Source organism: Megachile rotundata, chromosome 4 (genome assembly GCF_050947335.1).
Source record: "Megachile rotundata isolate GNS110a chromosome 4, iyMegRotu1, whole genome shotgun sequence".
NCBI classification, from domain to species: Eukaryota; Metazoa; Arthropoda; class Insecta; order Hymenoptera; family Megachilidae; genus Megachile; species Megachile rotundata.
The window spans coordinates 14,838,398-14,856,003 of NC_134986.1; the positions used below are offsets into that span (position 1 = coordinate 14,838,398).

The 17,606-nt window shown below is 28.7% G+C and overlaps 3 protein-coding genes and 1 long non-coding RNA gene across 8 annotated transcripts; 2 read left to right on the plus strand and 2 right to left on the minus strand.

Annotated features, from left to right (window-relative positions):
• The first annotated feature begins 6,565 nt into the window (after nt 1–6,565).
• On the plus strand, nt 6,566–9,553 carry LOC100880689 (uncharacterized). Of its 3 annotated transcripts, XR_001096839.2 has the most exons (5): nt 6,566–7,087; nt 7,281–7,485; nt 7,692–7,887; nt 7,977–8,637; nt 8,709–9,553. XR_001096839.2 is itself a non-coding variant. In XM_003706014.3 (4 exons), the coding sequence occupies exons 1-4, from the start codon at nt 6,997–6,999 to the stop codon at nt 8,271–8,273; spliced, it is 789 nt and encodes a 262-aa protein (XP_003706062.1). In that variant the 5' UTR covers nt 6,566–6,996; the 3' UTR covers nt 8,274–9,553. The 3 variants fall into 3 exon arrangements, 2 of the variants coding, with proteins under 2 accessions (XP_003706062.1, XP_012147163.1); XM_003706014.3 differs by having other exon boundaries at nt 7,977–9,553; XM_012291773.2 differs by having other exon boundaries at nt 7,039–7,128; nt 7,977–9,553.
• A 462-nt stretch (nt 9,554–10,015) lies between these two features.
• LOC100880800 (protein HID1) lies at nt 10,016–13,502 on the minus strand. Its single transcript, XM_012291774.2, has 12 exons — nt 13,361–13,502; nt 12,761–13,120; nt 12,625–12,678; nt 12,328–12,551; nt 12,003–12,244; nt 11,704–11,934; nt 11,509–11,634; nt 11,173–11,429; nt 10,862–11,105; nt 10,662–10,801; nt 10,413–10,579; nt 10,016–10,331 (listed from the first exon to the last, which is right to left on the minus strand). Exons 1-12 carry the CDS (start codon nt 13,424–13,426, stop codon nt 10,109–10,111), a joined length of 2,334 nt encoding a protein of 777 aa, XP_012147164.1. The 5' UTR covers nt 13,427–13,502; the 3' UTR covers nt 10,016–10,108.
• Nucleotides 13,116–17,145, plus strand: LOC143264322 (uncharacterized). Of its 2 annotated transcripts, none has more exons than XR_013037996.1 (3): nt 13,116–13,212; nt 13,306–16,866; nt 17,008–17,145. It is a non-coding gene; the product is annotated as an uncharacterized LOC143264322 (long non-coding RNA). The 2 variants fall into 2 exon arrangements; XR_013037995.1 differs by having other exon boundaries at nt 13,306–16,916; nt 17,008–17,144.
• Mettl2 (methyltransferase-like protein) lies at nt 13,630–15,211 on the minus strand. 2 transcript variants are annotated; one of them, XM_003706016.3, is made up of 6 exons: nt 15,102–15,211; nt 14,820–14,972; nt 14,417–14,731; nt 14,228–14,341; nt 13,993–14,165; nt 13,630–13,873 (listed from the first exon to the last, which is right to left on the minus strand). In XM_003706016.3, the coding sequence occupies exons 1-6, from the start codon at nt 15,206–15,208 to the stop codon at nt 13,740–13,742; spliced, it is 996 nt and encodes a 331-aa protein (XP_003706064.1). In that variant the 5' UTR covers nt 15,209–15,211; the 3' UTR covers nt 13,630–13,739. The 2 variants fall into 2 exon arrangements, with proteins under 2 accessions (XP_003706064.1, XP_012147179.1); XM_012291789.2 differs by lacking the exon at nt 15,102–15,211 and having other exon boundaries at nt 14,807–14,944.
• Nucleotides 17,146–17,606: the final 461 nt, after the last annotated feature.

Genomic DNA, 17,606 nt, shown 5'->3' on the forward strand with positions numbered 1-17,606 from the left:
TATATATACTATACTATATATAGTATACTATATATATACTATATATACTATATACATACATACTATACTATACTATATACTATACTATATATAGTATACTATATATATACTATATATACTATATACATACATACTATACTATACTATATACTATATACTATACTATACTATACTATACCATACTATATACTATATACTATATACTATACTATACCATACTATACTATACTATACTATACTATACTATACTATACTATACTATACTATACTATACTATACTATACTATACTATACTATACTATACCATACCATACCATACCATACCATACCATACCATACCATACTATACTATACTATACTATACTATACTACACTATACTATACTATACTATATATATACTATATATGCTATATACATACATACTATACTATACTATATACTATATACTATACTATACTATACTATACCATACTATATACTATATACTATATACTATATACTATACTATACCATACTATACTATACTATACTATACTATACTATACTATACTATACTATACTATACTATACTATACTATACTATACTATACCATACCATACTATACTATACTATACTATACTATACCATACTATACTATACTATACTATACTATACTATACTATACTATACTATACTATACTATACTATACTATACTATACTATACTATACTATACTATACTATACTATACTATACTATACTATACTATACTATACCATACCATACCATACTATACTATACTATACTATACTATACTATACTATACTATACTATACTATACTATATATATATACATATATATATATATATACTATATATATATACATATATATATATATATACTATATATATATACTATATATATACTATATATATATACAATATATACTATACTATAAACTATACTATATATACTATAAATATACTCTGCTATACTACTTTTATCACCATTATCCTTATTATTCTTATTATTATCAATATTATTACGCATATTACTACATTTATCATCATTATCCTTATTATTTATATTATTATCAATATTTTTACGCTTATTACTACTTTTATCATCATTATCCTTATTATTCTTATTATTATCAATATTATTACGCATATCACGACTATTGTCATCGCTTCAACTGTAATTATCCTTACTACTCTCATTATTATCAATATTATTAGGCATATTACTACTTTTATCATCATTATCCTTATTATTTATATTATTATCAATACTATTACGCTTATTACTACTTTTATCATCATTATCCTTATTATTCTTACTATTATCAATACTATTACGCATATTACTAATTTTATCATCATTATCCTTATTATTTATATTATTATCAATACTATTACGCTTATTACTACTTTTATCATCATTATCCTTATTATTCTTATTATTATCAATATTATTACGCATATCACGACTATTGTCATCGCTTCAACTGTAATTATCCTTACTACTCTCATTATTATCAATATTATTAGGCATATTACTACTTTTATCATCATTATCCTTATTATTTATATTATTATCAATACTATTACGCTTATTACTACTTTTATCATCATTATCCTTATTATTCTAATTATTATGAATATTATTACGCTTATTACTACTTTTATCATCATTATCCTTATTATTCTTACTATTATCAATACTATTACGCTTATTACTAATTTTATCATCATTATCCTTATTATTTATATTATTATCAATACTATTACGCTTATTACTACTTTTATCATCATTATCCTTATTATTCTTATTATTATCAATATTATTACGCATATTACAACTTTTATCATCATTATCCTTATTATTCTTATTATTATCAATATTATTACGCATATTACTACTTTTATCGTCATTATCCTTATAATTCTTATCATTATCAATATTATTACGCATATTACTACTTTTATCATCATTATCCTTACTACTCTCATTATTATCAATATTTTTAAGCTTATTACTACTTTTATCACCATTATCCTTATTATTTATATTATTATCAATACTATTACGCTTATTACTACTTTTATCATCATTATCCTTATTATTCTAATTATTATCAATATTATTACGCTTATTACTACTTTTATCATCATAATCCTTATTATTTATATTATTATCAATATTACCCATATTACTACTTTTATTGTCGTTTCAACTATTACTATTATTATTATTATTACCATTTCCTATATAGCCTCCCCTGCCCTATTCCGACCTAACCGGTTAGGTTGTATCAGGTTAGGTCGGTCCCTAGGGTTAGGTTGGAAAAGGTTAGGTCGGACTCTAAGGTTAGGTTACATTAGGTTAGGTCTGGGTACCTAACCTACCTAACCCACCCTGACCTAACCTGATCTGACCTAACCTCAGGCCCTGACCTAACCTAATCCAACCTAACCGGTTAGGTTGGAAAAGGTTAGGTCGGACCCTAGGGTTAGGTTATATTAGGTTAGGTCAGGTGGGTTAGGTAGGTTAGGTACCCAGACCTAACCTAATATAACCTAACCTTACGGCCAGACCTAACCTAATCTAACCTAACCTTAGGCCCAGACCTAACCTAATATAACCTAACCTTAGGGCCAGACCTAACCTAACCTAACCTAACCTTAGGCCCAGACCTAACCTAATCTAACCTAACCTTAGGGCCAGACCTAACCTAACCTAACCTAACCTTAGGCCCAGACCTAACCTAATCTAACCTAACCTTAGGCCCAGACCTAACCTAATCTAACCTAACCTTAGGGCCAGACCTAACCTAATCTAACCTAACCTTAGGCCCAGACCTAACCTAATCTAACCTAACCTTAGGGCCAGACCTAACCTAATCTAACCTAACCTTAGGGCCAGACCTAACCTAATATAACCTAACCTTAGGCCCAGACCTAACCTAATATAACCTAACCTTGAGCCCAGACCTAACCTAATATAACCTAACCTTAGGGCCAGACCTAACCTAATATAACCTAACCTTAGGGCCCAGACCTAACCTAATATAACCTTACCTTAGAAACTTACCTAACCCAATAAAACTTAACCTTGGATTCTGACTGATAGTACTAACAGTAGTAAGGACACTAATTATAGTTCCACCCACTATAATACGATTAATAAGGATTATTTATATTAAAAATAGATTATTACTACTAACAATAGTTATAACGAGAATAGAAGTAGCAATATTGATAGTGATAGAGGTTAAACTGATAATAATAGCAACGATTAGGAGGATAATAATAGTTCTAACTATTATAACAAAGATAATTATTGTTCCAGCGATGATAATAATCATAATATGTGTAGTAATATTGATAATAATAAGGGTAGTAAGGATAATTACAGTTGCAGCGATGATAATAGTCGTAATATGCGTAATAATATTGATAATAATAAGAATAATAGGGATAATGATGATAAAAGTAGTAATAAGCGTAATAGTATTGATAATAATATAAATAATAAGGATAATGATCATAAAATTAGTAATATGCGTAATAATATTGATAATAATGAGAATAATAAGGATAATGATGATTAAAGTAGTAATAAGCGTAATAGTATTGATAATAATATAAATAATAAGGATAATGATGATAAAAGTAGTAATATGCGTAATAATATTCATAATAATAAGAGTAGTAAGGATGATTACAGTTCCAGCGATGATAATAGTCGTAATATTCGTAATAATATTGATAATAATAAGAATAATAAGGATAATGATGATAAAAGTAGTAATAAGCGTAATAGTATTGATAATAATATAAATATAATAAGGATAATGATGATAAAAGTAGTAATAAGCGTAATAGTATTGATAATAATATAAATAATAAGGATAATGATGATAAAAGTAGTAATAAGCGTAATAATATTGATAATAATTAGAATAATAAGGATAATGATGATAAAAGTAGTAATAAGCGTAATAATATTGATAATAATTAGAATAATAAGGATAATGATGATAAAAGTAGTAATAAGCGTAATAGTATTGATAATAATATAAATAATAAGGATAATGATGATAAAAGTAGTAATAAGCGTAATAATATTGATAATAATAAGAATAATAAGGATAATGATGATAAAAGTAGTAATAAGCGTAATAATATTGATAATAATTAGAATAATAAGGATAATGATGATAAAAGTAGTAATAAGCGTAATAGTATTGATAATAATATAAATAATAAGGATAATGATGATAAAGGTAGTAATAAGTTTAATAATATTGATAATAGTTAGAATAATAAGGATAATGATGATAAAAGTAGTAATAAGCGTAATAGTATTGATAATAATATAAATAATAAGGATAATGATGATAAAAGTAGTAATAAGCGTAATAATATTGATAATAATTAGAATAATAAGGATAATGATGATAAAAGTAGTAATAAGCGTAATAATATTGATAATAATTAGAATAATAAGGATAATGATGATAAAAGTAGTAATAAGCGTAATAGTATTGATAATAATATAAATAATAAGGATAATGATGATAAAAGTAGTAATAAGCGTAATAATATTGATAATAATAAGAATAATAAGGATAATGATGATAAAAGTAGTAATAAGCGTAATAATATTGATAATAATTAGAATAATAAAGATAATGATGATAAAAGTAGTAATAAGCGTAATAGTATTGATAATAATATAAATAATAAGGATAATGATGATAAAGGTAGTAATAAGCGTAATAATATTGATAATAATAAGAATAATAAGGATAATGATGATAAAAGTAGTAATAAGCGTAACAATATTGATAATAATATAAATAATAAGGATAATGATGATAAAAGTAGTAATAAGCGTAATAGTATTGATAATAATATAAATAATAAGGATAATGATGATAAAAGTAGTAATAAGCGTAATAATATTGATAATAATTAGAATAATAAGGATAATGATGATAAAAGTAGTAATAAGCGTAATAGTATTGATAATAATATAAATAATAAGGATAATGATGATAAAAGTAGTAATAAGCGTAATAATATTGATAATAATAAGAATAATAAGGATAATGATGATAAAAGTAGTAATAAGCGTAATAATATTGATAATAATACGAATAATAAGGATAATGAGAATAAAAGTAGTAATAAGCGTAATAGTATTGATAATAATATAAATAATAAGGATAATGATGATAAAAGTAGTAATATGCGTAATAATATTGATAATAATGAGAGTAGTAAGGATAATTACAGTTGAAGCGATGATAATAGTCGTGATATGCGTAATAATATTGATAATAATAAGAATAATAAGGATAATGATGATAAAAGTAGTAATAAGCGTAATAATATTGATAATAATATAAATAATAAGGATAATGTTAATAAAAGTAGTAATATGCGTAATAATATTGATAATAATAAGAATAATAAGGATAATGATCATAAAATTAGTAATATGCGTAATAACATTGATAATAGTAAGAATGATAAGGATAATGATGATGAAAGTAGTAATATGCGTAGTAATATAAGTAGCTATATTGTATATGAATGCATAAAACTATACAACTATATATATATATCGTGAGTTATATAATGTAATATAATGGGAATAATATGATGGTATATGGGAGATTATTATGTTTAGAATAACACAAAAGCACAATAACTTTTAATGCATAAATGAATTTATTATTTAAGAAAAACGACTTGGAAGGACCTTTTTGAATAACTATATTTTATACGTGTGAAAATTATAATAACATCATATTATAATTATTTTGTTAACATGCATAGATCTGATAAAAATCGAGCGGTATATTTTCCTTTGCTCTTGCAACAAATATTGGTATTCTTATAACAAATCGGCTGCAAACGTAAAAAATAATAATAATCATAAATAAATGTAATATTACTTTTATTATATATAATCTGTTGTATTATTTGACCCTTTTATTCTCTTTCCTGCAATTTTCTTCAGATTTATTTTTTTTTCCTCACTAGGGCCTAATGATACCTTATATTTCATCAAAGTGTATACGCTATTGAGGACTTCTACGGTTTATGGATAGCTTACTGCGCATGCACTGGGACTGCCCAACTCTGGTGTGACGAATTTTAAATTCGTTTTGCGCAAAGATTTGATCGTTTTTAGTTCGGTACATTTTAGCTCTTAGATATTGATACTCAGTAATTTTCAAACCCTTTTCTCAAAATCTTCTTCATCTGAATAGAAGCTTTAAAATTTTTTTTAAGTTTTAATAAACAGAAAAAATCAATAAATACAAACATTGCATTTAAAATTTCATTCTATTAGTTCCTACTATCTACCTCTAGATCGCTATAGTGTCAACTTTCATAGCTATAAATACTTTACTACGAACTACTATAAATTGCCGTCTATTTTTGTTGCAAAATGAACCAGTTTGTTTTTAAAAATTAACATTTACTTGGGAAAATTGTATTATTTATCGATTTCGAAATGTCTTCTATGAAAAATTCTCCTTACGAATAATGCGTGCCACCATGTATCATACGAACGAACCATCGAATAATGTGCGTTTGCCACTATTGGTACACCTGGTTTCAAAATGACAATGACAGAATTCAAGCTAGAGTTTAGTTCAGTATTGACGTGAGTTGAATGCAGAGTTTCGGTTGTGTATGCATTGAATCTGTTGTAATATCCGTAAAACGTGACTGAAGTTTTTGAATAAATAAAACAGAGACGCAGTTTAAAATATTTCAAGTTTTTCTTTCATAAATAATGAATACCAAAAATTTGTTAACACAGTGCATTGATTTCAAACGAACAGGTAATGGAACTTGAATTAAGGATTGTTCGTGATCTCGTTACAGAGGCATTTATGAAAACGATAAAAGAAGCATCAAGTTTCTTGTAGTTTTCAATTTTGAGGAATTTGGTAAATAGCAATGAATGTTTAAGAAACATTGTGCGGAGTATGCATTTCTGGATTAACAAACCGGCGGGGAGGTATTACGGTTTTACTGGCCGCCGATACCCCGCCACACCTCTGCCAAAAACAAACTTCAGTAAGATACAAAATTTTCTAAAGCTTTTTTCTTTTTAATTAGTAAGTATTTTGTATTAAGGTATTTAAAGACATGTTTAAAAATTTCACAGTTCTGATTGTTATAAAGTGATATGAAAAAAAAATTAATTTTAATACAAAATTTGCTACTAAAAATGTTTATATTTATTATCCTATATTTATTGTCTTTATAGATCAATGTCGATATAATCCAGATTTAAGACAAATGGTGACCCCACTTCATCGATTTCAAAATCAGAATGCTATGGAAAATGCAGCTGGTCCTAGTAATTTAAATAGTTGCAGAGCATTAAGAACTACATTAAGAACTAATAATGAGACCCAAAACAATTACCCAGTTGACTCTACTCGACGCACTCAGCTAAACAACATCTCCAAGTAATTAAAGAAAAAGGTCTACTAAGAGGATTCTGAGGAACATGTTCTTCTTATATACAGGGTGACTCACTTATACATGTCTATCAACAGAAAGTACTTATAAATGATTCGCCCTTGATCATAACTTTTATGTACAAAGATATGGATGTTTAAGCAATAATGATAAAAATAATAATGTTTAAACATAATATTGTTCATATTTACAGCAATGTAACGACTGCTGGAAATAATCAGTTGATATTGTCGAATACTGCTACAAATGGAACAAATAGAAGTCTTTTAGATTTTTCTGAATTCAATGATGCAGAATTAGCAAGTTACAGATTACGATGCGGTGTTTGGATAACTTTTGTATTTGCAACAGGATTTGTTGCTGCTGCAAAATTTTATTTTGGTGATCATGTATGCTAAAATTGAGATATTTCAAGGAACTATATTTGCTGATACAATATTTAAATATTATTTATATTGAAATGTTTTGTTCTTTATAGGGCCAAGGCATAGAAGTCTTTGTATTTTGGGGTCTACTAACGTTATTATTATTGTTTGCATGTTTATATTCGATTTTATGCCGTCGAAATCAGCGCAATAATCATCAAGAACATCACATTCAAGAGGACCATATTGCATCTGTAACTACTACGAATACAGTGTCCAATGAGAATATTAGACCTATTTCTGTAATAAGGCAAAATCCACCACCACCCTATCATATTGCTATTTTGATTCCTCCACATAATTCGTCGGACGAAGCTCCACCACCGTCTTACGATAAAGTCATGCGATGAATTAACATCGTTAAGTCGATATAAAATTGTATAGAATGTTGTCACTATTTTTTCATATATTGCATTTTGTAAGCTGATCAATATTATCGTCAAAGTGTGTTATCAAACATAAATATTTCATCGACGAGCTTTTAATTTATGCAACCAAAAGAAAAAAAAAGAAATGAAATCATTAACATTTTCTCTAGGCTAGGTAAACTTTACATCTGTGATACAAATAGTGAGGTAATGTCAAGATATCATTCTTTATAGCATTTACGAATTAAAGGAAGCATAAGAAGACTATTGTGGGCATTATGTGATGTCTGAATAAAAAGAAATAAATGTGGTATCTACAAAACTTAAGTATCTGAATATCAAAAAGGTATGTGCTTTCTGTTTTTATATTTGAATGAACATTTTTAATTTATTTAAAAAAATATATGTATCCTAAAGGAAAAGTAATCATCTTTTCATGCCTAAGAATATACATCTTTGTCACAGAAGAAAGTAAAGTATATAATTTTAATTTATATTATTATATCCGTTTACTAAAAACGGCAAAAAGTGCTGTTTGCACAAAGATTAAATTTGGGCTCACCTTTGACGCATGAATCGTTCGCTCTTCCTACAATCCGTAAAATGTAAAATGCTTCAATACAAAATACACTGATTCTATTATGTAAGATTAAATAAAAAAAACATAGGCTAAGCATTGTATATGTTTTATAATACTTACTTATACACGTGTACATAATATAAGTAAATGGATATACACATACACGCAACGCATACATACGTACGTACATTTGGACTATAGCATAAATTCAATCAATAAATATAAATGTAATTTCATGTTTGTTGTGTCTTTTTAATATCGAAATTGCACATACATGTAAGTAAATGATAGTTTACAGAGTAATTTTATTTTGTATTTGAAACAAATTTATATAATACATTATACAGAAAATATTGTATTCAATACTTATAATTATTAACGATCTTGAAGTTATCTTTTTATACGTTAAAATGTAGCTTGAAATAAAGAATCAATCAATTTTTTGTTCTGTTCCCTTTTTACAATTTTTTTATATGAAATTTATTACAAATCTCTAGGCAACATTACATTTGTATAGCTTTATCGCGTAAGAATTAAACGTAGGCGCTTGTTTTGTATGCACAGCATAAATGATTGATTGTTACTTTATTAAGAAAATAACCGTATACATTGAAATGACACACTTTCTCTCTAGCTAATAATCAAAATTATATAATTGCATCAATAAAAGAATTGCACGGAATCATTCTGAAGCTTAAAAATAATGTCAATTCCCTAAGTCACTATCTTTATTTATTTTATATATATTTAAATTATGAAAAAATTTATAACGGAGTTAACATTAATAAATTATTCTTAAATTAATTTTGTTAAAATAATGACAATTAAATGTCAAGCATCAGATCAATTTACATATAAATATGTATTTTGTACATCACGTTAAAAAAGCGTAAAAGGTAAATTAAAAAGAATAAATGAATTAATTATGATTTTATCAAAACTACTATAACTACTTGATTTGCTAATTATAAGAAAGAACATCATGTTGTCATAAAGTAAGTAACTGAATAAGTTTAAGATATTCTGTAGTCTTATTTGTAAGTTCTTTAATTTTTCTTATTAAATGCTTTATTCCATAATAACATGATGTTCTCTGTTATTACTGTATAAATTAAGTAGTCAAAGAATTTTGAGTAACTTCTAATAATCATATATCATTAACATTTATTTCTTTATATTATGGCTATATTTCATGCTAGAATAGTATAGAAATTTCACTTAATAATATGCACTGTGTTTAAACTCTTTGGATTTCAAATAACTTTACATCTGTACCATACCAAATTGGAGGTTCAACATTCCTTAAGTATATAACACCCCACATATACGTTCTGAACCAAGCAGTTGTTCCTGCATTGGCTTGATATCTTCTGATAAGAATAGGATGTGGTACTGGTAATAAACCGACCAATGTACCGTGTTGTAAAAACTTCAAAATTTCACTTTCATCTGTCAGACCCCTACGGAGAAATATATATATAACAATGTAACAAGCAAGTCTGAGGATTTGTGAAAACAGCAGACTTATACATTATACTTACTTATCGATACATATTTTTTCAACTTGAGGTACGAGAACTTGAAGTAAACGCATAATAGTTTGTAGTGGAAGTTTGCTTTTCCACTGATATACCCATTCGCTAGAAGGGACCCACTGATTTATATTATTAGAGGAATTTGTATATTCAGCAACTCTGATGCCTCCCTTCTATTCAATCAACAAAATAATAAATAAGTAATTTATAAAACCCAGACAATTTAATAAATTATTTGTGTCATTATATTCTTACTGGTATAACAGAATTTTTAGTAGAGTTCATTAAATCTTCTGTACCACCCACATTGTTTTGGTGATTAGACTTCCCTACATCAACATTTACTGAAGGACTTAACGGATGTGCAGATTCTTTCTCAGTCATTTTTTCGATACCTAAAAACAAATACAAAAGTAATTAACAATGCAACTAATAATTAAACATTATTCATTTACCTGGAGTTTCTAACAAGGATGCTTTTAAAGTTCCAGGTTCTGCTGGCTGTGCAGGATGTGAACCTTCCATTACTGCTTTGTTAACATTTTCATGAGATGTACTAGCAGATACATGTCTACGTTGTCTTTTACTAAGGGATTTTGCAATTGTATTACAATCACTTGGTAAATTTGCTAATGCATGGAACACTTGTCTTTTACGTATTATAGTATAAACCAGATTACTATTTCCATCAAATTGATACTAATAACAAATAAACATGATTAGTTACATTAAAAAAAATTCACCTTTTAATATATGTACAAATTACCTGGATGATATTATTAAAGATCTCAAGTAGGAAAAATACTAAATGATGGTTCGTGGGGGCGGAAAATAAAAACCACGGTGTACTAAATGCTTCCAATAAATGCAATAATTTAGTACTAGCCACCATTGATAGTGTTTTAAGATATGGAGAAACATTGACTAGAATTGTTAATAAACAGTCAAATAGTGGCTGTAGTCTTTGGTGTCCAGTTGTAATTATCTTATGAAAAACTGTAATTAACAAATCAGCATGTGTACCTGTAAGCATTTCATTGCAGTTATTTAAATTATGTGAATTATCAAAAAATTAGCAATAAAATTATAGACAAATTATTACCTGTAAAAACAGGAATGTCCATAGGTACTGTAGCTGTATATGGTTTATTTAATCTAACGCCAAAGTTACGTTCTCCGCTTAATAACAGTAAAATAAATACTCCTATATGCATTAATCCAACTCGTGCTGCACAATTATGCTTAATTATTATGTAACCTATAGTTTAGCTAAATTCATAATTTCAAACAAACTTACATTGATCTGCTCGTGAATCATTTAGATGATATAATATAGGTACCAATACTTCAAGAACATCGGAACTTTTCAATACATAGTATAAGAACTTCTTATTGTAATCACACATTTTCCAAAAGAACACCAATAACTCTTGGTGAAAGTGTACTTTTTTTGTAGAGTTTGGGAGATACGTTTGCATCAATGGGTTATTTAATAATCTAGTAATTCCTTTCAGTACGAACTGAAAATCTATAAGCATAGTTTTCTTCAATGTCATATTACTGCTAAATTGTATCAGGTACAAAGACAAATGTTACCTTCATCTCTATGAATACGACTAAGATAATTAATGAATAAATTATTTCCAACGGTTCCTTCTTCTAATGGAGTGCCACCGCTAGTATCATGATCTAATGTTACTATAAGGATTTGTAATGCAACATCCACTAATGGTTCTAATGAATCAGTAAATAATAAATGATTGTATGGTACTCCAAGACCAACAGGGTCATATGCACATACTGTATTCAACAATGATGTGAACATAGGCAAAGCATGTCTGTCACAGAAACATGAAAATTTCCTTTAGATTACTTTTTCTTACATGTATTGATTGATATAATCAAATTTAGGGCAACGTACCTATTTTCAGAACTAGTTAAATACTGGATCCATCTGTTTGGTGTAACTGAGAGATCCATTGGAGGATCATACATGGTTTCACTGAAGCATGTAAGTAATAATTTTAACAATTCTGTTCTGTTTGAATCTAAAATTGGGTATCTAGGGGGTGAATGTGCAAATCCCACACCAGCTTCCCAAATATATTCACAACTATCTATAGATTGCAATTCTTCTGCTTTATCCTAAGTAATTTTAAAAACAATCTATTAACACTTTTCAATTCTTTGAACTTTTAGAATATTAAAAAAAACTTACAGGTCCAGATTTTCTATTTGCAGCTACTGTAAAATCAGGACAAAACAATAAATCCTAAAATAAAAATATGAGTTATTAACAATTCATTTTCTTTTTCTGTTTATTTCAAAAGATATGTAAGATGTATAATACTTACACAAAGTGCATTAAGTAAAGAATGGGCCAATGGAATACTTTTTTCATCATCTTTGCCAGGTAAGCTAGACCAAAAGAATCCTTTCCAATCAGGATCTTCAAAAATATAAGGTAATAATTTTGTTAATAAACGGCAACAGTTCAAAACAGTTTGTTGTTCCCTTTGTGTTCGACAACTATTATCAACTGCTTTCACTAGTTTTTCCACTGCTTTGTAACATAACTTGGCTAAATTAGATGGTGCATCTCTTCTCAATATACGAATATCAGATGCAGCGATTAAAGTAAATATATCTTGGACATTAGTTACGTTTTCAGACCAAAATTGGTCCCACAATTTATCATCTGAAGCATCGATCGGCTATAATTAAAAAAAAGAGTTTATTACATACTCTCAACCTAAAATACACTCAGCCAAAAAATATTTAAAAACCGTACAATGATTCAAATAATGTATGGATAAAAAGCATTTTATTATTACTTATTATATTAATAACAATAGAAAAGTATATGATAAACAAAACTAAAAATTTGTATATATCACAGATACGTCAAAATGTCAAACAGCTTGGTGAGTACAGTAATAAACAACGATTTTTACCTGCGTTGTCGACATTAGTTGTAAGATCGCTCTACGAAAATTTAATTTTGTATTAACGTTCCCCATGTTGTTCTATTTTTAATTAGTTTAAAGTGAAAAGTTAAGTGTTAAAATACAAAAACGATCTTGTTTCTCTTTAAACAAGAACGATCACGGCGATCGCCATGTTTACGTGCTATAGAGCATCAGTGCTACCAATAAAAATTTTATCCTTATATCGAGTGTGTTTCATTATCATGGGCACATGTGCAAATTACATAAAAGCATAGTGAAAGATAAAAATTCGATATATTTATCATTTACAATGGTATAAGTACTGTTATTCATATTTATACAATTGTTATCACGGATATAAATATAATATGATACAATTCTTAGTTTATTTCCTATATTTTCCTTGAATCCATACTCTGTACATTTTAAGTTGTTTTCCTCTGTTAACTTGAAGTCTTCTATCCACAAGATTTTGTTCTTCACTGAATCCGCAACTTGTAAATAATGTCTTGACTTCGTCTATAAATAAATTTATTGTAGAATTGGGTGCAATGTAGGCTTCCTTTACATAAGGATTAGTGTAGGGGAAGAAATACCCCATTATTAATAATATTAAAACAAATAAATAAACAAAGTACCTTGAGTGAAAAAATATACTCTAGTTCCATCTCCTCGAGCATAAAAATTTTCTGACAAACAGCTCCCTTTTTTGAATCTTAGTTGAGCTAGGTCATATCTTCCATAATCTCTGAATAAAACTAATCCACCTGGTTTTAAATATTTATATACTTGTTGTATAACATGCTTCATTCTGGAAGTAATGTAAGTTATTCATTTTAATCTGCACCTTTATGTAGTTAATAAGATACTCACTTATCAGGCTGTATAGCAGAAAGAACAAATATTAATACTATAATATCTAAACTTTCTGGTTCAAACGGCGTTTGCCAGTTTTCTTGTGTTACATCAAGAACAAATGCTTCACACCTTTGAAACATATACATTACATTGATAAGATTACTGTTATGATTAATGTTAAATATTATATTTAGTAGTTTATACCTAGATGTATCATAAGCAGGATTTTGCTTTAATATATCTATTGCTTTTGTAGAAAAGTCACAACAGTATACAAATAAACTTGGATCTCTATTATACAAAAGTATTGGAAATACAGTGTTTCCTACTCCACAGCCAATTTCTAAGATTTTATGTCCACCTTCACTAGGTAAATCAAGAATCTTAATATGGGTTTCTTCATCATTTTTGCTCCTGTTTTCAGTTACAGATCTCAAAGATTGTTTAACATCTTGTTTTACAGTATCAGCAGCTAACTCTGGAAATTCTGTAAACAACCAATGTCTATCTTTGAAAAATCTGCAACATTAAGAATAAAACTTTTTTTCTCATTTCTACTATTCATAATAGTTACACTGATTATTTCTTATATACTTCATCGATGTACTTATTTTCATGTATTCCATAAAACTTGTCCCAATACTTGTTAGCCTCACATTCATATTCCCAAACTTTTTCATCCGACAGGGTTACAATTGAATTTTCATTTACTTTTTGTTGGGCCAACGTTTGTTGTTCTTCATTCCACACGACATTGTCCCTTTAAATGACAATCAAATGCAATAACATTCAACAAATGATAAACTTTAAAAGATTGCGATTTATAGGTTAAGAATGATAACCTTAATAACACAAATATCGTGGTAAATATTAAATAATACACACATACCATGCATTATGTTGGAATACATTATCATTATTGGAAAGCGTTCTGTTCCCAAATTGCGGTCTTTTAATTGATTCATCTTTGTTTGCCTCCGGTGTATTCTCGTCCATTTTTACGCGCTTTTTCAAAAGCACGCGTAGATAATATACGAGTTAAAGTATAGGTTATATACAAGTATCAAGAAATCATGGATCAAAGTAGGAATATAAGAATAGAGCTAGATCCTTAAGAGTGGGAAGTCACTTAATAAGACAAAGACAAGATGACGAGGTAATTCGATACTAAATTCGATTAACTGTCATTGATATGATCCCGAATTTCTAAATTTAAAAATTTGAAAATCTCCAATTTCATTTCATCTCTATATTTTCAGGTATGTCCACGAAAAGAATAAAAAATATAATCACCTAAAAATAGAAGCATAATTTATTCTGTACTTTCGTTTATTTTAAATCAATGCAAAAATGTTTAGATACATCACAGATTAAATTATAATCGTTCCATAGTTTGATTCAAACTAAGAACAGTGATATGAATATGAAAACAGTTTTTTTTTGACTATATCACTTAAAGCCGTATAATTATCGTTAATTACAAACATTTACCTTATTTAACGAGTAAATCTATTATTATCGAGTTAGACTTGTTACAGATCATCGTATGTACACTAGGACTTGAAGATCAACGACCTAGGAGACAGATATAGGTTGAGGGCGCATGGTATGCAGAAACAGGATGGGTGTGACGCAGAGGGTGCAGGTTAAGGGTGGTATATTGCGTCATTGGCTGATTGGAACCATGAGGATTAAGTCGTTTACGTTCACAATTTTCCGTGTCCTATTAGTTTAATATTTATATTCATAAAATTGTTATATAAATCCGTCTTATTACTACTTCTAAACATATTGCATAAAATTAATTCATGGTTAGTTTTATTTGAATGATCAAAATCGACTGTCAGTGCTCGAGCATTTTACGTAGATTCACTGATAACAATTAAAAATTCGTTCAGTTTTTAATCTATTATTTCACTTATACTACAAGAAAATAATTTTAATTTTTAAATCAAATAATAGGTTAGATCCGCAAAGATGGCTCAACGGATAAATGACATTACGTAACGATGGACGAATGACATAACGAAAAATAATTTTTGGAAAGCTCGTAATACGAAGAGGATAAAGCTATGTAATGTCGTTTGAGTACCCGATTTCCTGAAACGTGTTAGTAGATTTTCCACCGCAATACGTTGCTAAGGGCTACAAGTTCCTTCTTCCGTTACTGCATGGTGCTTCATGGCTCATCGTGGGTGGCTACCGTGATGTCCTAATCCCACCAAGTCCCTAGGGGTGAGATCGATACATCTATTTCTCTTTCCCTTATGTTTTTACCGGGGATAGTACTCATCGATTTCAACTGATTCGGAAGGAATACTTGAAATGAACGAAATCAATTTTTTCAGGAATATTGAAACCAATTTTTGCGTGTGGAACATTCGTGAGGCGAAATGATCGAGGAGATGTGCGTCAGGAAAATTTTATAATTATTTTTTATATGACTACTAGTTCTAATGAATGTGCACTGAACTAGCTGTTATTAGAATTAACTTTTCTAATGAATGTATATTTTTGCTATTTGCACTGATCAAGGGAGGAGAATTATTTGTAACAGTTTGACCACCCTGTACATAGAAAGAAGTTCTGTTTCAAGATTGTTTGAAGAAGCTTTAAAAAAAATTGCAAGGAAACATGTAGACATAGAAGAAGAGGTAATAAGAACAAAGAGTATTTTGAATGGGACTTAAAGAAACCACACATGGTCAGAAACAATTTCATTTAAAACTTGTTTATAAAAATATTGAATTGTTTGATGTGTTCAAAAGATATTAATCTGAATCGTTTGTGCACAGTTTGCAGCCCTCGAACGCGACGGAAAACACAAGTAGGGCATCGTTTGATGGAAAAAAAGAGAAGAGGAAAAACCGAAACGAAAGGGATGAAAAGTCATCGAGTTCCCTCTTCTTCCTGGCTCTGCCATCCTCGAGCTTGCACGGTCGCGTTCGATAAATTTAATGCGCGCACCAAACTCGAAAGCGCCTATTGGCGTCGAGAAATTTGCAGGGAACGAAGGGTCTCCACGTTGACGGGACAAGAATGAGAGAAACATACATAGATAGAGACTGGAAAGGGATACAGAGGAGGAGGAGAGGAGGCTGTGAGAAAGAGGAAGGCGAAGAAAGAAGGCGACAGAAAAAGATAAAAATTGAAGGGATGGGATGAGACATAAGGGTGATGCAGTGATAGCGAGGGAGAGAGAGAAGGAGAAAGAGAAGGACGGATTGAACGCATGGAGAAATAGGGAAAAAGGGGGGAAAAGAGAGCGAGAGAGGGAGAAGGAAGAGAGTAGAGAACTGTGCGCGCCGCAACGCTACGGGGTGGTTGCCCTCGTCTGCGCTTTGTGGGAAATGCCCGCTCAATAACGCGTAGGTCCTCGTCTGCCCCTTCTCAC

Excerpts from the sequence above, each read along its gene's own strand:
- LOC100880689 (XM_003706014.3), top strand. The coding sequence starts at position 6,997 with ATGCATTTCTGGATTAACAAACCGGCGGGGAGGTATTACGGTTTTACT. Across the intron at positions 7,088-7,280 it reads TCTGCCAAAAACAAACTTCA|ATCAATGTCGATATAATCCA; the intron begins GTAAGATACAAA and ends TTGTCTTTATAG. Across the intron at positions 7,486-7,691 it reads CAGCTAAACAACATCTCCAA|CAATGTAACGACTGCTGGAA; the intron begins GTAATTAAAGAA and ends TCATATTTACAG.
- LOC100880800 (XM_012291774.2), bottom strand. The coding sequence starts at position 13,426 with ATGGGGAACGTTAATACAAAATTAAATTTTCGTAGAGCGATCTTACAA. Across the intron at positions 12,245-12,327 it reads TTAACTAGTTCTGAAAATAG|ACATGCTTTGCCTATGTTCA; the intron begins GTACGTTGCCCT and ends TTTCTGTGACAG. Across the intron at positions 11,635-11,703 it reads TGATTCACGAGCAGATCAAT|CACGAGTTGGATTAATGCAT; the intron begins GTAAGTTTGTTT and ends ATAATTGTGCAG.
- Mettl2 (XM_003706016.3), bottom strand. The coding sequence starts at position 15,208 with ATGGACGAGAATACACCGGAGGCAAACAAAGATGAATCAATTAAAAGA. Across the intron at positions 14,166-14,227 it reads TCTGCTATACAGCCTGATAA|AATGAAGCATGTTATACAAC; the intron begins GTGAGTATCTTA and ends CATTACTTCCAG. Across the intron at positions 13,874-13,992 it reads AGTATATTTTTTCACTCAAG|ACGAAGTCAAGACATTATTT; the intron begins GTACTTTGTTTA and ends ATTTATTTATAG.